Here is a 23,409-nt window from a genome sequence, read left to right on the forward strand (position 1 = left end):
CTGTACATCGCCTTACTACGTTTCCTTTAAGAACCGGATTTGAGTGAAGCCACATTCTGGAGGGATGTGCTGAAACGAAACCTCTATGATTCAAACCAGGATTCAGTAAATGACTCAAACCAGGAGTGCTGACGTCGCTTTTTGATTTTAAAGGTTAAGTGAAAGCAAAAGTGTTTCACTCAGCCAAGCTGTCCTGTTTGCCACACACATTACAACTTTCCACAGGTGCAAAAATAAAAGCAGTGCCTTGGATTTATTGAGTGATATTCAGATATTCTGATCTCCTCTCATACCGGCAGAATGTCATCTGTAATATGCTGAACCCCTGAAAATCCTGATGTTCAGGTAATGTCAGTGCCAGGAATCAGTGATGTGATGATGAATCAGTGAGTGCTATTAGCAAATGTTAGCATGCTAAACAAAGATGTTGACCGTGGTATTTATTATATCTCCTCAATAGTAACTATATTTCAACTGTAGATAACAATCTAAAAGTTATAGGTAACATAGACATCTAAAATGATTTTTGCCTAATTGACAGAGTAACTGACCAAATGTCTGGGTGTGGGAGAAGAGCAGAATACATGCTGGAGTAAATCCTGAAGAAATCGTATTGATTTCTTTCTCCTTGTGTTTGATTTTTGCTGTCTTGCCAGCAACTGCGTTTATAAACCATCAACATCATGCCATGATATAGGAGGAAGGAAGCAGCGGAAAATACTGTACACAGTCGATTTGTTGACCAAGACGGCGCTGAAGATGGCAGCCACAGTACTGCTGTCCCTAATTATTTCCTTCATTTTGCTTATGCTATGTGATTTTGGCTTCTCAAGTCTGATCGCTTCTTCTTGTTCTTCTTCTTCTTTTGGCAACAGAACACCATACACCAGAACCACTGATAGTCTGTACACTATCAGTCAAATCCCTTGTCGGCGCTAACTCACTTGGCCAATAAAACTCGATTCTTCAGAGCAGTCACATGCAACAGCAGTATAAAATATCCACAAATTATAAAGCATATTGCTTGCTGTGTAAATTTATCCTTCACATACATTAGCAGAGAGGAGGCTGATTAATAATTGATTGATTTCACTGTACTTTCACTGTTCTATGCATCATTAACACTTTGCATTGACACAGGAAGCACACAGGTCTGGTGTTTCTCTATTTATGCTTTTGGCAGTATCTCCCTCTCTGCCTTTATGGCCTGGGCACATGACACAGACGTCTAATAGCGGCACAAGGCTGATGTGTGCCCCTCGTGAATGTCTCATTAAGGCTTGTGTGCATGGGTTTCACATTGCATGGTGAGATCCGGAGCTGTGAGGGTGAGAAAAACCTCTGATTAGCCGCCCTGCATGCGCCATAGGTGGTAGAAATACTCTGATCTTATACTTAAATTAAATTACATTGTACTTATTGAAGCATTAATGTGTTCATTCACTTTAATGCTGAAGCTGGTAAACTTCAATTAACTGCTTTTTATATCTGCTGTGTAACTTGTGAATTTAATTTAATTTTAAAGTCCAATAAAGTTTTATTTTAATCTATAATATTCCACATAATTTATTTTTGATTTTATTTTGTATTGTTAAACTAAATCTACACCATAAAACCAGAGCTGTCAAAGAACTATTGTGGAGTTAAACAAGTGCAGTTGTACTGAAGTAGATATATTAAGTAGCAGACAATGGAAATACTCAGGCAAAGTGCAAGTACCTCAAACTTGTGCGGGGTACTTGAGATAAAAAGTACTTAGTTACTTTCCAGCAGTGGTTATAGCAAACACACACTCCCATACATGATATCACAGTAAGTGCTTATGTCTGCGTGCCAGACTATTCAAAGAGGATAAATGAGACAAAGACCTGCAATCAAGCAACCATGTAGGAGACCAGAGATGAAAGGGACTTGAAGAAGGAGCCAGAAAGAGACAGAGAAGGAGGGAAAAGAGGTCTGTTGCAGAGGATGAGGAGGTGGTCTTTTTCAAGCAGTGATAAGGATGCATCCAGTTCAGTGTATGCTCACCAATGCAGGAGCTCCCATCTAGCAGGTAAGAGCCATTGTCATGGAAACCACTTCTGCATTCACAGTGGTACCAGCCGGGCAGGTTGACACAGCGGGAGTGGTTGTGGCACTCAATCAGGCCCTCTGCACACTCGTCGATATCTGAGGACACAAACACACGGCGTGGCGTCAGCATCAGACTGAATGATTTTTCCTGGCAGTGAGCATGAACCTGAAACTTTAGCTCATGCATGTCTTTTTCGCCTGTTCTTTGATCTGTGACAGCTGCAACAGTGGAGGTTGGTCCAATCAGAAGAAAAAAACGGCACCACATCAGCACAGCTGGGTCAGCGGCTGCCCACTTTACGCAGCCAACACCTCTGCAGCCTTTCTGCCACAGCAGGGATCAAAGTCTTTTGGAAATCACACTATTTGGCTGCACGGTTGTTTCTTTCCTGCACTTCTCTGTTTCTTTTCCTCACTCATTCTGCCGTTTCTTACTCAGTTCACTTTGTCTCTGGAACGCGGCGTGCATGCACATGCCCAGCCCAGAGGCACTGGGTCCTCACTCCTTCTCGGGAGAGTAAATCTCTCTCATCCATTATGTATGGCGTGAGCTCTGCTCCTCATCTGCAGCTCTCCAGCTTCTGGCTGTAAGACCCAACCTGCACACACATCCTTTTGGTTAAAGTGTGACCTTCACTCACACCTTCGATTGCTTAAATGTGGACCATAGCAAACAAGGAAAGTGACGGACTGCTCGTTAAAGTGTCGTGTGTGTGTGTATATCTCATATTGTCACTGCCGGGGGAGGGGAGGTGGGGGGGGCTTCATATCTCAAGCAAATCAACAAGGAAGAGTACAGTAGTTTGTAGCCTGACAAGCAGGTTTTTTGTTTATATATATATGTATATATATATATAGAGAGAGAGCGATTTTAGAGGGGTTTTAAGAGCAAGCAAGAGCTGTGAGTTCCTTTATAGAACATTCACGGAGGCTGTCAGCTTCACTCAAAACATGAGTGTCTTTCAGAAAAGATTACTCAAAGGTTAAATGAGTTTGAATGAATCAAAACAAGATTTTTCAGAGTAATGTGAATATTATACACAGGAGGGATGTGCCAAGGTCACTGCAGCTTTAATTAGAAATGAGTCAGGGCTTCACAGAAGTGTGATGTGATGTGATATGAGTATACTATGTTTTGTGAGAATTCTACCTGGCTCTTCCGTGGATAACAGTGTTTTATATTGTAAAGCCACATGACTAAATGATGGACTACACTGTTAAGAAACTGGAAACAACTGAGCTTTTAAGTCTAACACAACCCACTTTGAACTGCCTGCGACTTCCACTTCTTTCTTCACTAAAAATCAGATCAGTGTAGACTGATTAGGAGGCTTTAACTGATTTCAAATCGTTACATGAAACAAACATACCTGCCATATCTCATCATGCTGTCTACATCTTCATTCATCTGACTGCGTGTGTGTACTTCTGTTGTGGAGAAGCTACGATTGTTAGGAACATACTGAACATGAGGACCGCGGCAGAGAAGTTTTGAATACCTGATTTCGTTAACTTTGGAGACCACTGAATTCCATTGCAGCTGAATCCAAACTGAGTACGGCTGCTCATATTGCTTGATCATATGCCTTGATGTTGATGTGGATGTTGCTACAGACATAAAAAACCTGTCTTGCCAAAGAGAAGACATGTGTGTCTCAATCCAATCCACCTACACTGAAGCAAAACCCACTTCAGTTACCCTCACCACGCATTGTATTTCTGTTTGTACAGCTGACACAGCAAGAGCAGTTTCCATATGGCATCAGCATATTACCAAGCTGGCCTTCTGATCTGGGGTTTAGGAACATTTTTATGTTGCTCCAGCCCTGTTGTGAGCATCCCATTTGACACCTCTGACCCTGTCACACACAGACACTCAGATTTATCTCTGTACAGACAAATGAGTGTCTCAGTGCCAGCCGTTTAGCAGTGTGTGTGTGTGTATGTGTTGTGGTTGTTCTGTTAGCCTGGTGTGCTGCTGGTAATAAGATGTGACAGCTGCTGGGGGGGCTGCCCTCCGTCAGCCTCTCAGGTCAGAGATCCGTTCAGGGCTACAGCAGAAGATTCCCTCTCTGACGTCCCACTGAAACATACCGAGATTAGAGGTGACTGGTCCCTGAGAGCCGCTAACCCTTTAACAAAAGAGCAGTGCTGGGTGTGTGCATGAGAGGGAAAACGGCCATGTGCTCGGGCTGGTTATACTGCACGCTGAAGGTGTAACTTCAGCAAATAAGTTTCAAATCCCAACCCTTCAGTTTTGCTGGCTTCATTTTTGTGCTTCCCATTTGTTAAGCTTTAAAAAGTGATGTATCTGTGGTCCAGATTTAATTACACATAATTTACACCGAGGCAGAAACACTATTGAATGAAACAACTCAAATTGATGCCGACAGCTTTTCAACCCTCGAGCTGATATGAATCAAAATGAATAAGGATAAGACTTCAGGTCAGATAGCATTGAATATCTTTCTGCTTTTGTGTTTTTTGTTTTGTTGCTTTTTGTCAGTGAGGACAGTGACCTAACATTAACATATGGTAATTAAATTAAAGGAATTCCATGGACTTAGGAATAACAAAGACTAGTTCAAAACCATTTGGCTGGTGCTGTGTTTGTGCTAAGTTTCAGTCAAACTGATAAAGGGATAAGTTATAGTGTCTATAATGTAAAATCCTGGATATTAAATGTTCATCTGAATATTTTCTGTGGTCCAAGTAATATCTGCTCTCAAAGCGCAACATATAACATGACGTGATTAGGGTTTTATCGAGACAAAAAATGTTGGAATGCAAGAGCAAGAACAATACAACTCAATTTCCACTCATATCTCAAGATGGTTGATTTGAAAGTAAATTAGAAATGAGAATCACAATACACTGTAATTACCATGTTTGCAAAGTAATCACGTCATTTTGTTTTATTATGAACAGTTAATTATTATTGAACAGTTAATTATTGCAAAGCTGCTGGACTTGCGTGCAAACAGTGAAATAGCAGCTGAAAGCCTTTACAACACACAACATGGGCAGACCGCATATCATTTTATGCAGCACACAGCCTGACTAATTAACTCACACTATGCAGTATGTCTACTGCAAATGTTGTTGTCACTCTAAATATTCAAATTAGTTGTCACAGTTGCAAATAATGCACAACATTTAGTGCAAATTAGGACCATGACATGATCATCCAATCAAAATAAAGCAAGAGCTGGCCTGTTGTTTTTCATTCATTGATTTTCCATTTGCTGATATACATACTTTATGCACATGCATTTTAAGAAGCCACATTCTCTACCATCAGCGTAGAATCTTGTGTAAAACACTTTGCTGTTTTGCATGTTAAACATGCTTACGCTCATTGTGGAGAGAGCTTTGTAAGGAAGAAAAGCAATAACGGCCACTTTGAATATAAACAACAGTCAACAGTGTTGCCAGCCTTCCTAATAACAATAATCCTGCCCAGACGTCCATAACTTATGAAAAGTGACTCATTCTCAGAAGTTTCTCACTGCCACTACAAAACACAACCACTATAAACTGTGAGATACAAGAGGTGCTGCAATTCTTCAATTAACGCTGGTGACAAGTTTATTGTTTCAGTTTGAATCAGTTGTGCTGCGGTGAAACAGTTCTGACTGGACTCTGACTGACTGACTTCTGACTGAACTGCTTCACCCTCTGCCATGACCTCATCAATACTAGAATTAAAATACATTCTAGTTAAAATAAAAAATACACCTTTCCACTGGTATCCCGTCTGTTTTTCCTCATCTTTCCATCATTTGACGCACTTTGCTGGAGGAGGATGTCACTATCCACTGCTCCTTTAATGAGAGTTGGAAAGCCGGCAAAGGAATACCAAAACCAGAGCTAATTTGGTGCAGGAAATCAAGCCTTTTCATTTTCAAGTAACTCTCAGTCATCAAAGGGTAAGTTCTTAAAAATCCAATAACAGCTGCTGTGCCAAATCACTGATATTATTCTGTCTGCTGCTGCCACTCGTGTGTGTGTGCGTGTTGTGTTTTATTCTGAAAAAAGGTCATTAATATGTGCATGTCGCTAATACTGGCTGTGTAAGTGCTGTGATGTCTGTGTGTGTGTGTGTGATGTGTAAGAAACTGCATTTTGGTAGTTTTGTAAGGTAGGAGGGGTAGCACTCATGCTTTCATATTCTGCTCAAGTACGGGCACAGTTTGTGTGATCATGTGAAAGGATTTGCATTTTTCTTAAAGTTGGCTCCAAAACTATCTACTTTTGATGTGACTTATTATTTACGGTGAAGGGAAAGACATGCATTTTCCTCCAGTGACTTAAGGAGGCTTCTGTTTCCATTCTGTCAACTCCTCAGGTTTTAACTTTGAAGATTGATATGCTGTGTTACAACACAACTCAATTATGAGATGTTGGTGCATCAAAAATGATTTTTCAGTTCCAGGGGGAACAAAAACCCCATTTCCCTTCACAAAATGACACTTTCTGTAGTGGTAAGATGTCCACAAGTCAGATTCTGGCATTAACTCAGTTTTGACCAAATGTGTAGTTGCTGAGGTTTTAGCTACATAATGTACAACAATTTAAAATGTAGTTTAATTTCTTTATGTTTGATATCTGTTCAAAATGTTGCAACATGCTGTGATGTAAATTTCCACACTTATCATTAGGTCATTAAACCTTTGGCTTTTGAGAGTGGTCAGATCCAAAGCGGAATGAGTTAATGCTCTGAGGACCGTGAATGTGGTCTAGAAATTTCCTACAAGTCTTTACAATACAATATTTTCTTTGATCAAACTGAAATTTTGGCCCATTGGTAGCTCTGTAATCAAAAGCCCCACCAAAAAACATTTATATTCATCCTGTGGGGCTCATGAAAATTCATGTAAATTAAATTAGCATTTTCTTTTCTGAAGTATGACTATTCTGTTCACATTTTATGGAAATCTGAACAGTAGTTTTAACTCAATATGCTCAGTACCAAAGAGTAGGATAGATGTCCTAATACTTGTATAAATACTACACTTGCCCAGCTTGACATATTTTAAATCTTTTGGATCATGTCTAGAAATTAAAACAAGATTATGTAGTTTGAACAGTGCATGTCAGCATAAAGCTCAGTCCTGGTTCCTGCACAGAAAGTCGCACAGACGTGATGTGACACACAATTGCGATGACAAAAGTTTCAGAGCTTTCATACTTTGTGAGGCTTTCTCCAAACTGATAATCTGAGGTGTCGGATGTGACTCTCAGGGATGCATCTTCAACCATGACACGCATTTGTGATGATGAAACTGAAAACATGGGCTGAAAAGATCATCTGTCTGATCTGAGAACTGTGATAACCCACAGCACCAAGAGAGATTATTATTTAAAACCTTTTTATCACAGGTCTAGTAAGGACGTAAGACGTAATAAAAGCTCATTTTATTCAGTAGATTCATGAAGCTATTTGTCACCTGGTGTGGACAGATGTGTGTTTGTGTATGTTAACAGCCCTCCATTCTCTTGGCAGTGAAGTGGACAGGTGACCTTCCGGTGGTATAAAGAACAATATGCTAGAGTACACACACGCATACAGCCCATCAATCTTTGTGAGAGCCACAGGAAGGAAAGCAGCCAGCAGCCAGCATTTCACATTTCCCTCCGTTTCCTTCAATTATTACACAAACAAGAGCTCTTAGCGCTTTCTACGGTGCTTCACTTCTGCCCAGTCTGTGGATTTTCCCAACGGGGATACGTGAAGACTTTGTGACATTACGGACTGTGGAGAACTGCGAGTTTCAGCTCACTGAGGAAATGAGAATTAATCCACACTTAGTTTAAATAATCCCCAAGTTCCCGGGAGAATCCTCCAGCCTGCTGAGCTTTACATAATTACACTTATTTCAGCCCTACTAACCTACTGAAACAACATCACAGGAAAATGTCACATGGGGCATTTACAGTAATGTGTCCTCAGAAAGAAACGACAGCCATGCGTTTGCTGCATCCTGATAGTCTGAGACCAGTAAAATGTGCATAAAATTAACAACCTGTTGGATTAAAGAAGCAGTGAAAGTGACCACAGACCACAGCTCAGTACCAATAACTTTCTTTAAATCCCGCACTCATCGTCTTGGCCCAATAGTGGGGACTGATTAGCGACTTAACTGTTTGTTACTGACATGATACAGTAGGCCTGTATCATGGGCAGGAAGAAGATTAGATGTGTATATATTTTTCAAGGTTGACACTGCTAATCTGAGACAAGTTATTTGTTTAGGTAGGTTTCACATACCTGTTGTTTGAACAGCATTTTTAAGAGCATTTGCTATCACTGTGAAGTAGATCCTGTTAGTGTTCAACAGTCACTAACACGGAGGTCCAGAAAAGAAAAACCGGTAAAAAAGGTATACAAATGTATACCTACTAATCACCAAGACTATGCTGGCAGATATTTTCAACTAATCCATGAAAAGACCAAAATCAACCATAAGGTTCTGCTCAGAAGTATTGTGTGTGGAGCCAAAGCCTGACACAGACATGTCTAAACTGAGCCCTGTGTGTCGCACTGCGAGGCATGTTCCTTTAACACAATGGGCATGGATAGCTTCATCATAATAGAGGCCAAAGTGCTGGTAATGAATTAAAATGATGACAACACACTGACATTTACACACAGCAAAGAAAGCAATGCTGCCGCTGTCCATATTCTGACATATCCTGAACAGTCACAGTAAGGGAAAACTGTGTCACTTTGTGTTTTACAAAATGGGCCAATTCTAACCTGACAGTGCAGTGTTTACCACACAATGACTGTGCATAGCCTGGGGAAGTGATATCTCAATATGTGAACTGGGAGTTCATCAGCTGTTCATCTTTTTATCCTTTGGAGTAAAGCAATTCAGAAAATGAATCACACGGATCCAACAGTGGGATCTGCGGCAGCTCCATGAGCCCAGTGGAGAAACCCCGAGGAACGGATCACCACGGGAGAAGATGAAAAGATCAGTGAAAAGTTAGATTCTCTTCCCACTGGCTTTATATTTAGATGCTCTTAACCTCCCATTGAGCTACAGCATACGCCGCAGAGGAGAGGAGTCAGCAGAGGGGGGAAGGGCAGCAGAGAGGGAGACGCTGATGGAAGCGCTGACAGATGTACATGGGAGACATGCAGACGAGCGCTGAGAGCGTTTGACAGATGCAGAGGCATGTTGAGAGTGAGACACAGAGGACATGTCATGCACAGAGTTAGAACAAGAACCTCCTGAACTGCTAGTACAAGTTGCCTATGGCAACTCTTTAAGGTAAACTTTAACTTTATCAATCCTGACAGCACTTAAGGACACAGCAGAATTTTTCTTCCTTAAAATACTCTAATATACAAATAACAGAATGTTTTTTGTCTTCTTTGTTTCTTTATATACTGGTAAACGCAGAAGACATTAGTAGCTGATGTAAGTCAAACAAAAAAGAGGGAAATTAATTAAATTAAAATTAAATTTCCATATTAAAATACACTATATGGACAAAAGTATTTGGATGAGGCTGTTCCTCAGGCTTTGTGCTCGGCCCCTGACTTCCAGTGAAGGGGAATCTTAATGCTTCAGCATACCAAGACATGTTGGACAAAGCTATACTTCCAACTTTGTGTCAACAGTTTGCTGAAGGCCCTTTTCTGTGTATTTAGTATTGTATTTGTATGTATGTATTTAGAATGTGATGTAATAGCCAGGTGTCCCAATACTTTTGTCTATATACTGTAAAGATGTGATTTCTTTAAATGATCACGATTTTGTTCATGTGTTGCGTCTATTGTCTCAAACTCTTTTTAACAAACTTTTAACATCAAAATATAATGTTAAACTGTAAAGCTCTCGGTGGCTCAGATGTAATCTTGCAGCTTCTGAAAATGATGGAGACAGTCCATGCACAATAGAGAGAAAGAGAAGACAAAAAAAAAAACTTGACATCCAGAGACTGACACAGATTTGGAGGCAGAGAGACAGAGTGATTCTGCACTGCATCTGATCTGCAGCAGCCTCGGGCAGCAGCCAGAGGGCCACAGGGAGGAGCCTCATTAGCAGGATGATGTGTTTGCGCCGCTACAGAATCATTTTGCAGGTGCGATATAGTCGTTTTTCAAGCCAGTCCTACATTTTGTTATCAAAATTCAGTTTATAGGCAATAATTTTAAAGTCTGTGCCAAGTTGCAGCAGCAGAGTGTTATGTTTAGATATAACATTTCATTTCCAGATAACAGCACTGGGCTGCATTAATTAACTGATTTTTGATATTTGATGCTGTTTATTTGGAAGTTAATTAGTCCTTGGCTGAGTGCCAGCTTTCACAAAATGTGTTTGCATACTGATTGCCATTGATTACCTCTCAAATGCCCGGGCCTGAAAGTAGATCTGAATTAGTTTTAATATCAAGGTTCAAGTGTATGATTAAACTACAGACTGACATAACTGTGACAGACTTTGTGTACAGCTTCCAAATAATTAGCAGACATTTTAATTTCTGATTACCTGACTAACAGATGATTAAAATAACATTTTAAACGTATATAATATGATTTAAAGAGAAATGATTTAAAAATCTTTAAACATATAAGCCACTATTAAATGTTGATATCTGAAATGAAACTGTGTTATCCACAGTCATCAAACTACCTCCTATACTCACAGTAATACCTGAGGTCTAAGGCTACATGTAGAGTAATTTCAGCAATAATGTGTAAGATGGTATCTATGGCAACATGCCGTGAATATCTGACCTGTGAATGTGATGCTGTATGAGAGCCATATGAGATCACTGCAGAGACAGAAAGTTTATTAACAGAGGAGAGGAAGAGGAATGAGGGGAAAATAGAGGACACAAGAGGAATAAGGATGATAGGATGAGGAGGAAGGGTAGCAGGGGGTGAAGGGAAAGAAAAAGGATGGAGGAAAGGGATAAAAGAAAGGAAAGAGGAGGGAGGAGTGGACGGGGTAAGAAGATGAGATAATATAAGGACTGAGAAAGGACTGAAGGGGGAGGGGGGAGGGAAAGGAAATGGAGGAGAGAGAGAGGCAAGGAAGACAACAAAGAAAAGTAGAGAGGAAGGAAGGATGAGAAGGATGGCTGAGAGGAAAAGCAAGCGAGAAGAGAAAGAGATTAGGAAAGGACAGAAGAGAGAAAGAGAGGCAGAGGGAGGAATACGATGGAGGAGAGTTGAGAAGAATTAGTTGTCCTTTTCTACAGCTCTCCTGGGATCCTCATTCTCTGCACTGGCCAATTTAAACACAGGCTGTAGAGATGGAACGTGTGTGTGTGTGTGTGTGTGTGTGTGTGTGTGTGTGTGTGTGTGAGAGAGAGAGAGAGAGAGACAAGGGACAATTGCTGATTCCTCAGACAGAGCTAACAATCGTTTCTCTGATGTCACTTCTGAAACTCAATAAAAACAATATGATGCACCAGCTGAGCTTCAGGTGGGACAACTGGACAAGCCGGATTGCTGAGAGGTCTTACCTGTCTCACAGTGGCGTCCTGTAAATCCTGAGGGACATACACATGTGTTGGGAGACACGCAGGTCCCTCCGCTTCTGCATCCCTCCTCACAGAAGGCTAGAAGGAGAGGAAGAGAGAAAGACATTTGTCAGTTCGGTTGGACTTCATATCCTTAATATCACAGCAGCGGCACAAAAAGGGCTTTGAATTCCTGCAGCTTAAGGTTTCGTGAAGACGCTACAATGTGCAAAGTAGTTCCCCTGACTATATTCTTAAAAGCAGTGCAACAGTTCTGGGAGGAAACTCTGACACGTTTGTCATCCACATGGGTTTATAAATGCTGCTTTAATGTTGGGATGTGTGCGCCGTGAGGATGTGGAGCACCACCGAGCACCCTGAGAGAATACTATCACAGCATCTGAAACGACCATATCGCCAACCTAAAAGTGATACTTCACCCCGAATAACCAACTAAATAAATCCATAAATAACATTGCTGCAGTTTTCATCACCTCATAGAGAGCCCAAAGCTGTAACCTGTCACTGCTCACATTCACTTGGCTTTATTGAAAGTGTCTGATGTGAAATTTGTCTTTCAAAATTAAAGCATCAGAGTTAAGTGATGAAGATAAAGAGGCACTGTGGCTATAAAGAAAAAAGCAAGTACTGACTAAGGCCAAGTGCACTTGCTTTTTGCGTTTCAGAGGCAGAGCTTTTCATCTGTCTGATTTTGTTGACGAGCTCAGATTTTACAGTTATTTTGATTTTTGTGTAGCTAAATGTTTTCTTTTATTTGTGATATACAATCAGAAGTCTGCACAGAGTGAACCGACCAGAAGCTCGCTGGCATTCCTGGGTCCGACTTCCTGCCTGGTTTGATCTGCTTTGTGCGGCTTAATGCAGCTCCTGTCAAAACTACTATGACTAGCTGTTTATTTTCAAGTGGAGCAGGGCTGAGAGCCGCTCGGACGCTTCTAAAACATGCTGCGGTGCATCTGGTGCGGAGTTAGACACGTTTTATAGAGCGACTTTGATCAGCTCCGGCTGCCAGATCACAGGCAGAATCCTGGTGGAGTCAAGTCGTAAAGTGAAATATGTCAGATGTTGTGGAGTTTCTCTGTCCCGAAAATGTAAATGTAAATTACATTAATGTAATTAATAATATTATTAACACTCCCATTCAAATATTTAATGAACTACAGAAACAAACTCTTTAAGAATCACAAACATGACGTGGCATGACAACATCCAGTGCACTGTTCAATGGAAGAAATGTCCTTTTAACAACTCTCCATAGTCTTCCAGATAGATAGATAGATAGATAGATAGATAGATAGATACTTTATTGATCCCGGGGGAAATCCAAGAAATTCCTGTGAAACTACTTCAGATACAGAGCAGGACATTACCATCATAAGGCAGCAGGTGATTATTTCAGCCTGTCAGCCTGGCATGAAACTGCTGGGGAAAGAAAATCCTTAGCACTGTGTATTTTGAACACTGAAGGTTTTGTTTTATCTAAACATTGGTTAAATTTCATAGTTGTCAAGCTTCTGTCACCTGATGCTTCCCCTGCAATACTGAATGGATTATAGTTGAATATAGTTGTTTATAGCTGAATTATAGTTACTGTATCTTATTGGGTTTCTTCTGAAAGCTCAGAGGTACTGCTTACAAGGACCTAACACACACGCAAACTCACTGCAAGGAGCTAACATCAGGAGCAAATACACCATAGCACCTGTTGTGTGCCACTTCTAAGAAATGTGTTCAAGTCCTGGCATGCATGGATTTGCTGCCCCACATTTCCTCTTGCTGGAAAGAGGGCCATGACATTCTCCAGAGAACACTGCTCTTTTGTCAGTGCCTTCCAAAACAATCCACCTCACTGTACTGAAAATGACTCCAGCCTTTATCTGACCTGCTGTCACTTCACTTCACCACTTTAAACTTTTTTTCCCAGTTCAGTTCAACTTATACACAATACGTACACCATACTCAATACACCACAATACGTACACCATTTAAAGTGCTTTACAACATTAATATATACATGCATGTACAAAGGCTTGTCCTCACTTTCTCAGTTAGAGCCGATAAAGACGACTTTACTACACAATGCGTGTCCTTCCCAGCTTCACCCTCTTGTGCAAATACTTCTGACTCCAAAAATCAAGACTGTCATGGCGGTAATGACAAACTGGCACCTCGAAAACGGTAGTTCACATTTCAATGGGTTATGTCACTTTGAGTTACACTTGTGTTTGTGTTTGACAGATGACATTCATTATTTTCCCAACCACTAGAGCTCACTTGTCTGGAAAATGTGTTAGTGAGGAGAGTCTAAAAAACAGGACTAGAAGGCAAAAATCCATAAATAAAGCCCAGATCTGGCCAAGTGTGGAGAATGATTTAATCAAGGTCAAAATGTTTAACTTTGACCAGCCATAATTACTCCACCACCAGTCAGATTTAGATGATGCATGTTGTTACTGAGTGCCTACAGAGCTGTCTACACCACTCACGAGTTGACATGTCACTTGTCTGCTTTGCGGTTATTTGAAAATCTTATGTGAATGTGTGTTCACGTGTGCAAGCACAACTAAGCCGCCACCTTTTGCTGGAAACATGCTGGCAGTGCAGGTGACAGCGACTTGATCTGTGAGCGCACAGGGTTTGATGCATCCACATGACTGAGACAAAAAACACAAAGGAGAGGGAGCAGGCCGGGGAGGGCTGGCAGAGAAACGCACTCGGCTGAACATAAGGAAGAGCGAGTGCTGGCAGAGACGGAGAGAAAGAGGAGTTAGTTAGTGCTTAAAGTGAGGAGGATTAAACCAAAAAGAGGGCAGACTTAATTGAGCAAGTTCATTAAAGAGAAATTACTTGAGTATTTCTAAGCTTAATTAATGACATGTGTGAAAGATGAGCCTTAATGGGCTGAAAAATCTATTTATAGTCCCATACATTGGGTGTGTGAGTGCAATATCTCTGCTTGTGTGTAAAGTATGTGTGGCAGCTCATCTCCCTTTGGTTTATGATCTCAAAGAAACATTATTAATCCACGTAAATTGGAAAAAAAAAATCAAAATATACAAACAAATGCATACAAGCGCAATAAATAAAATCATAGCTCCATGCCAGAAGTCATTAGCACTATTAATTTGACTGGTTTCACTATTTAAGAATTTCTATCAGGTCCTCATTAGGAGTGTGATTGCCTCTGTACTAATAAAGCTCACACTTAAAAATTAATTACACTTATATTGACTCAATCTATCTCCAGCCCTAATTATCATTTCACCACCATCAGCATAATGCCGCCTGCCTGTCCAACTAATGACTTCCAAAGATGCGGGGGCTTAACTGGGGGTGGGTTTGTTGCACGTTTTTTAACATCCACATTTTTCGATTAAAGCTTCTGGCAATTATTTTCTCGCCCAAAGACAACCTCTGGTCCCAGTTGCCTACAGTATTTTATTTTTGACAGAGTGGGGGGAAAAAACCTCTCACAGACTCTTTCAGACCACAGGCATGCGACAACGCTCCACTGCAATTTTTATGATGATGATAATAATAATAATATTTTTGGCTGACGTGAACAACAAGTGACAAGTCAGACCTTCAGCTGTAATTGACTCCAATTGGTTAAGATAAAATACAATAGCAGGCCTGGCACCTGAGTAGGTTTTACCTGAAACTCAGCTGCTTCGATTGGTGACTTTGACTATATTAGGATGAGCTGGTGGACATAATATGTGGGCGACTTGCCCAGAGGTTTAGAAGGTAGGCTGGACTACATAAACGCTATTTCAGAATTTGAGAGGTGGTCAAATACAGTTTACGTGCAGCTCGCCTGCCCTCTTCCTCAGCATGCGGAGAGACGCCATGCAGCGGACGGGTCTGCGTCAGAGCCGTTTGACCAGACGGGAAGAGCTGGTGGGGGGATGGGTGACCTTGAAGGTGGACTACAAGCTGCCCACCCAGTCAGAACTTAAGTGGTACAGGTATTTTCTGTCATATTTTTCCACCTGATGTTTTTCTTAACATTAGATTGGGTGGGCAAGATGCACGTTTGGATGGGCTGAGTCCACCTTTGCCCACAGTGACCACCGACCCAGTGGTCCGTACTGCGACAGTTATGTTAACTGAATGTTTGTACGCTTTTACCTGCAGTTTTAAGTGCTTCAGTACAGTCAGGGAATGATGTGCAGTACTATATGTCTGGGTGTTGTCACGTTTACATCCTTTAATTTATTTCACAACATGGAGTGGAAAATGGCGGGAAGAAGTTTGCCCTGGAAATTGCCTCACTAGCCCTTTTGGGAGATGTACAGCAAATGCTCTCTGAGGGATTTCTTTGAGAAAAGAAATCCCTCAGTAATGATTGTCTTCAGGTGTAATTTTTTTTTTTTCTACAAAGAGTATACACAGACAGTGTGATAGTGATGGTTTTTCATTCCAGAATAATATTGAGAGGAGAGAAAGAAAAGTGGTGCAGCGGAGAACATCCCCACTGAAGACGAGTGGTATTTCACACCCAGTACAGCAGAAGACAAACTTACACTGGTGAGATGTATAGCCACACACACACACACACACACACACACACACATTACATTACCAGGACCCCTGCTACAGCGACAAATAGCCTGTGCTGGGACTGCGAGGAGGAGACAGCCCTCCTTCATTGTTGTCACTGTGACCTCCAGTTAAACTATCTCACTGCTCAACTGAGCCTGTTGCTGACTCGTGACTTTCTGAGACGTGCTTATAACCACAGATTTGCTATTTGAGTTTCCCATTATGGACCCAGATTGCTTTTCAGTGGGTGGTGAGAATGGAATCATTCCGCTCTGTGCTGTGGCTAACAGCCACATTCACGGTCATTGGATGTCCAAGGATCCATCTCAGAATTAAGCGCAGAAGATATCACAGAAGAAAATAAAAGCTTTTGGAAATTCCATGATTCAAGTATGACAGGAGACAAAAAAAAGGTTTATAATTTTATGGTAGAATAGAACAGAGCTAATAATTAGCTTCCCTTGAGTGTAGCACTGCTCAGCGATATGCCGCATTAAGGCGTCATTAGCCTCCTGATAATGATCTCATCTCTTACTTGAAGTTCAATTCTCAAGAGAGTTTAAATTTTTCAACATTTTTAATCTTGGCCACACCACTGAATAAAATGATACATATAATGTGAATAGATAGATAGATAGATCTATTGATCCTGAGGGAAATTCAATCATCCAGTAGCCCATTACAGCAGTGGAGGTTAGTCAAAAAGTAAGCAAACAAACAACCAAACAAGGCCTAACTGTTAGCAGGAACATAAGACTAAAAATATACTAAATAAACTAAAATATGCTACACAAAGTACAATAAAGTGCAGAGAAAGCAGGTCGAGCAGATTGACTGTGTGTATAAAATAATAGACTAAAAAAAGCTACAGTGTAAACATATGGGTTATAAAGTGCAGGTTAATTGTGCAAAAACAATACAAGGTAAGGTGCATGGTGGAATAAATGTCCAGTAAATAAATGTGATTTTTTACGCCTGATGTGACTCAGGTACAGACTGCCGCTGGGCTCGTGAGCCCCTGAATAGGGTCACTCATAGCCCAAAATTGTGCCTCTTCATGTGTCAGTGTTAGCATCGCATTGGAGTTAGGATGGTAGGCATCTGTTTCTCTGAAAGATAAAATACCTGATGATGTTAAATGCATTTCCAGAATCCTCAAAGATTCTTCAAACCACCGGGATGAAAAAATATTCAGTTGACGCAGCGTGAAGGACAGGCCACTCAATTCTGTGGGATTGATACTTCGGCATTCAGAAGTTAGTCATACCAAAGTATATCAGGTACAGGTAGCATAGATAGTTATTAGCTATTACCTTAGCCAAGGAAGTGGCAGAGGTGTTTTAGTTTTTGCTGTGTCTGTCTTCCTACCCTAAACGCATAAATATGACAATTAAAATTGCTTTTTAATGCCCGACACTAACGCTACAGGTTTAACTAATAGATTTCACCATGACATTTCCCCTCTGGATTTACTGGGAACAATGTTTTTTTTTTTCGATTAAAAGTTTTCTGAAATATTATTTTTAAATATGCCGATTGAAAATTCTTACTTTTTGTAAAAAAAAAATATAGCTCTTTTTATCACTCCATGAATCATAAAATACTGAGAATCGTCAAATGGGCATCCTGAAAAGACTTCGCCATTAGCAAGCAAGTATGATGTGGGCAAAAATGAGAGTACAGTCAGATATTGTTGTCAGGAACCATAAAAGAGGAGCTTAAAAGAGAATCATTTTGGAAATCATCAGGTGGTCAGACTCACAGTTGTGAAATAATTCTAATATTACTCTGCGTCTGCCTGTTGTGTAAATTAAATTACTGTGTGCTAAAACTGCAACAATGTTAAAGGTGATAATTTCTCACAGCTGTGTTTCTATCAGCTTGGTTTGCAGTTTTCCTGCCCCCTAGAGGCCGAAAATCAATTAATGCAGCTTTTAAATCCGAGCATGTCATCCAACAGATGCTGAGGTGAGGAAGAGGGAGAGGACGTACAATAAAACACATCACAGAGTGCTCCTGAACACACCATGAGTAGTTCTGACAGAGGAACAAAGGGGTATCAACATAATGGACTCCAAACTCCTTTTCCCTCTTTATTTCTCTCCCCCCACTCCCACAAACATGAGCTGTCTTTCTCTCTCGGCAGTGTATCTGTCTAATATCTGCACAGTTTGCCTGCTGATGAATGCAAAACAGCAGGCTGAAAGGCAGAGGTAGGAGGCCATAGTCAGTCTGTGACGAAGAACTGGCCAGGCCAAAAATTCAGCTGAGAAAGAATTAAACGCAAATCCATTTACTTATACAAATGGCTCACTTTGTTATGCATCAGAGTAGATGCAGTTCACCCTTGGCTGTACTCTCTGTTGGGCATTTACTGAACATCACAGATAATGACCGCACTTACAAGACAATAAGGACTCGGGCCAGGCGGTCGGCATGGATTAAAGACACATTAAGGAAGATTTTTACTGCCATAATGTATCTGCAGAAGGTTGTAAGGGTGGTTGATCAATACCGCTGACACAACAATTAATTCTACCAGGTGCTTTCAGAGATTTCTCACTCTGGAACGAACCTCCACACATTTCAAACTGCTCGAGGATGGAGGGTGGGAGTCCTGTGAATGAGGGACCAGCATTCAGATCAGTGTGAGTTTCAAACTAAACTTACAAATTACAGCTAAAGTCCTGGATTGTTTGAAAGTAATGTCATACTATAACCTATTGTTTTTCGATATTACATATTTCGTATTGTAAAGTGGATTTTTGTATTACACTATATAGACAAAAGTATTGGGACACCTGACCATTACACCAACAGGGAATGTAATGACATTCTAATCACACAGACAGCTCTGCAGCTCTAACAGCTTCCACAGGCTTTCCACAACATGTTAGAGTGTTTCTGTGGGAATTTGTGTCCATTCATGCAGCAGAGCATTCATGCATCAGAGCACTTCAATTATTTCCATTTCTCTTCAATTAGCCTCAAATCCTTTTAATATATTGGAGATATACTGGAGTTTTCACCACTAATAAAAACAAAAAGTGACAAATAATTTTGGCTGATAATATGTTCAGTAATACTTGTGGCGACCAATTCTGTGAAATTAACTTTAATTTGCATCCAGTTCGGGTCCTGTGATCTTTAATAAAACCCCGCCAGTGAACAACAGCAATCATCCCTCATTGCACGTGTGTCAGTAGTGTGTGTGCAGAGAGACAGTTTGAGACGTGGCTTCCATAACCAGATGGCAGCAGAAGACTGAGGTAACACTGATGTGCCATTACTTTGTTAGACAGACAGCTTTTTTTTCTTTTCTTCACATTTTCCAGATGTAAAACAGCTGTCAGTTTTTAAATGGTCTTCTGGGATTCTTGCTCTCGCTTTTAAAGCAGTCAAAACGGCGTGTTGTTTTTTTTTTTTCATTTCACTTCAGCCAGCAAACTACAGGTTCTTGTGCACACGGTCGTCTGTTACTGTACAGCCCTGCTTAATGCCACCTGCTGTCTCAGGAGTTAGTCTGATCTCTTAAAAGCATGTTCTGTAATCCTAATCCAGAGTCACATTTTTATAAATATCCATGAGTAAGAGGCCGCTTTAAAAGACTCACCAAAGCTCTGGTTTACGCTTCTTTTACGCAATCGCTTTCCACTATGGAGGTGACAAATTGTGTAACAGTATTAATCAGGTAGATTAAAAAGAGTACAAGCAAAGGAAGGAGGCAGTTCCAGGATATGGAAGCTAAACTCTATTTCATGGTGTTTCTATCTGTCATATATTTATTGAACTACAAACACAGAGTCGTGTACCACCTGAAAAACACCTCTGGCACCAGCACCGAAACTCAAACACACAGCAGGTCTTCAGTCTCACTAGATGACCTACTGCGTGTTTACGCTCCCCTTAAAAGTGACCTCCTTTGGTTGTGCCAGTAATGGCATCTCATGTTGGTCATTAGCAAAAACTGATGTAGAAAGAGACTCTGAATAGTCTGAATGGAAGGAGAATGAATGTGGAACTTATATTCATCAGGTGGACACAAACGAATGTTAATGTTGTTCTGCATCTGCTGCATGTACAAGCAGCAACTGTTTGCTAACAAGTAGTTTTTGCTTCTCACCCAGTGGTCAAAAAATAAAAACAATTAATGCAGGCTTCCAGTTGTGTTTTTATTGTGCTTGGGGTAAATAAACTGGCTTGAATTCAAATTTCAGATTCTTTGAGTTAACAAGAAAGCTTCCTCCTGTACGTATGCGACTAGTGTGGGTGTGTGAATTTTTATAAATGCATTTATTTGTTTGAAAACTTGCCCCATTGAAGTACAAATAAATTTAAAGTATATGAAAAGAATTTGGTAGATGTACACTGATAAAGAGCAGATCTGGCAGGAATCTGTGAATAAATAAAAGCCTGAAATTTTTGTTTAGTATTTTTTATTTTTAAAAATCGATTGCTGAATAAATTAATTTAAACAAAAAAAAAAACAAAACTCGTTGCCTCTTTTTCATCGGAATCGGTGTGTAGCAAACATTAACTGGCCGTTCACGCCTCGTCTGGATGATTTTATCTATTTTCATCTGTGGCAGAGTCGTGGGGGCATGAACCTATCAGAGCAGCGAGGAGGGGAGGAGCAGGGCAGCTGGATGTGAGGAGCTTTCATAACTACGGGCGGCGCTGGATGAGGGACTCCCTCTGTATGAATCTGTTAGTGGGACACACACACACACACACAGGTAGGCAAGCTCACACCACTGTTGTCTCCGCTGTTTCACAGATAAGATGAAGTTTACTGCTGAGAGGCGAGATGTAACGGTGGAAATGCGACACGACGCATGCTGCTGGAATCTGGAGGAGGGATCTGCATCACATCAGGTCATGATGTGAATTTGATTTTATAAGGAAGGTTGTGTTGAAAAGACTTCTGCCTCCACCCAATGCAGTGGAATTGGAATGTAGTTTTTAGAGCTCACAGCACTGAAAGACTTGTGTCTTTGCAGTGTCAGTGTCCCCATCTTTGGATCATCCTGGTAATTGTAATGATAGTGAAACATGTATTTTCACTTTTTGATCAACGATTGTTGTCCCATGTTTTATGTCATATCCTTCCTGCAGGACAATGATCCTTGTAGTTTACAGTAAAATGTTTGCAAATAAAAAACTTAAGTAAAGATAATTTTAGATAAAAGTTAAGGAAACCATCAGCTGTATGTGTCAGAATGTGGTCCACACCTGCTCTATGTGGAAAGTGTCATGGGATAACTTCTGTTGTGATTTGGCATTATATAAATAAATTGAAATGAACCTTAAGTGAATTAACTCTGGCCTCATTTTATTTATTGGCTATGATTCCAGCTGGTTTATTGTACAGATGTGGGACCAGACTTCATCACATGAACAACATATTTTCTTACTGCAAGTTAAAAAACAAAGAAAACATTTTGTCATTATCCCAACTGTAACTTATAAACATCATGGTTTTGCAGGGCTACCTTTGACTTCACTGCTTAACACCTGCAGCTGGCAGACTCTCCTGTGCTCGTGTCTTATAGGAAACCAGATCTCTTTGTGCTGCCGCAGTAACGCATTCTCTACAAAGATACTGAGCATAAACAGCAAGCAAAAAAAGCCTTTAACTCTGCACACAAGACCTGTCGCTGTTTCCCTGACAGACAGCACATGGGAGAAACGCAGGATGGATGAAGGGTGGGAAACAGACGGATGAAAGTAGAGAAGAAACATGATGGAAGTGACAGCTGAGAAATCTGTGTAAAGACAGACTGCAGCTAAGATGAGGATGTGTGTGTGTGTGTGTGTGTGTGTGTGTGTGTGTGTGTGTGTGTGTGTGTGAGATCGGCAGGTGACAGAATCCATCATATGATCCCATGGCTTCTGCTTCATTTCTTCTTTTCCTGTGTTTCTTCCTCTGTGATTCTGGTTAACGTTTTTAGCCACGTTAGCGACGTGCACTAAGGATGGCACCGCTGGTCACGTCAGACTGAAATAACAAGTGTTTGGTTTGTCATGTCATTTTGTACAGACATTCATGGAATCTTTACAGCTTCCGTGGTCTTTTCAGTTTTGATATAGCGCCACCAGCAGGTCATGTTTTTCAACCATCCAGTGAACTGCATCATCATCCACTATGAACTGGCACAGTTTATTTGTTTATTTATTTTTTCAAACATTCCTGAAGTCGCTTATTCAAGCTGGTAATCCCTTGACTTTACATCAATTATCATTTCAAAATTTCTGTGAAGATACCGTGCTAAATACCTGCAAAAATAATGACATTTCCATCAGCCTCAGCTCTAGCTTGTGTTGAGTGCTAATTAATGAACAGTGCAAAAAAGATTCAGCTCTTTTAATTAAACTAAAGAACCAGTACAACAGTACAGTACTCACTTACAAGTCCTGCACACTTATGTTAAAGTACATCAGCAGTACTGGATGAACACGCTTGAAGAATGAATGTAAAAATACTTTCTTAGTGTTATACATTACACTGTTGAATTAACAGCACTGATGAAGTGACATGTAAGCAGCAGCAGGAGTTTTACAGTCACCACCATCATCCATTAACACACTCCAGTACTGGATATACTTTACAATATTATACCATAGTATGCTGAGCAGGTGTGATTTGAATTTATATTTAGTATCCACAAGCACACTGTGATTATCTTGTAAACTCTTTCTTTTGTTGTTTTGTCCTTGGGATTCTGTCTGTGGATAGCAGGATAACAAAATGTATGTTATTTACTCATTTATTTATTAATTACTGAAATTCACACTGAAATATCATATGAATAATATAGTATGGATGGTTTTCGTTTCTTTTTGGGATCTTTCTTCTATTCTCATTTACAGCTGCTATTTTGGTGTGGTAAATTAATGTCTTTGGCTCTTCCTTTGATGAGCTTTGTGTAGGCACGTGCGTGTGCGTGTGTGTGTGTGTGTGTGTGTGTGTGTGTGTGTGTGTGTGTGTGCGTGTGTGTGTGTTTGGCCCTCCAAATTTCCTGCTTGGCAGAAACATTGGACTAATTAGCTACGGAAACCTGAATTGAATATCACATTGCTAAACACACACAAACACCTCACAACATCTCTCTCTCTCTCACACACACACACACACACACATCTATCTATCTATCTATCTATCTATATATATATATATATATGCAGCTGATTCCATCATCTGCACTGACAAGGTACTGCCAGTTTTTCGCTCTGCATCTATTTTCAAATGTTATTTATCAATATGAAAGCAGAAATAACAAAGTCATA

At 40.5% G+C, this 23,409-nt stretch overlaps 1 protein-coding gene across 1 annotated transcript in view; it reads right to left on the reverse strand.

The window, feature by feature from the left end:
* LOC124062298 (protein kinase C-binding protein NELL1-like) overlaps positions 1-23,409 on the reverse strand; it is a 208,585-nt gene that overhangs the window by 15,490 nt on the left and 169,686 nt on the right. The window contains exons 16-17 of the mRNA XM_046394963.1: positions 11,560-11,655; positions 2,029-2,169 (exon numbers count right to left, since the gene is read on the reverse strand). Of these exons, the coding sequence (XP_046250919.1) occupies positions 2,029-2,169; positions 11,560-11,655 (237 nt within the window). The remainder of the gene's footprint in view (positions 1-2,028; positions 2,170-11,559; positions 11,656-23,409) is intronic.

Source organism: Scatophagus argus, chromosome 1 (assembly GCF_020382885.2).
Source record: "Scatophagus argus isolate fScaArg1 chromosome 1, fScaArg1.pri, whole genome shotgun sequence".
Classification (NCBI taxonomy): domain Eukaryota; kingdom Metazoa; phylum Chordata; class Actinopteri; family Scatophagidae; genus Scatophagus; species Scatophagus argus.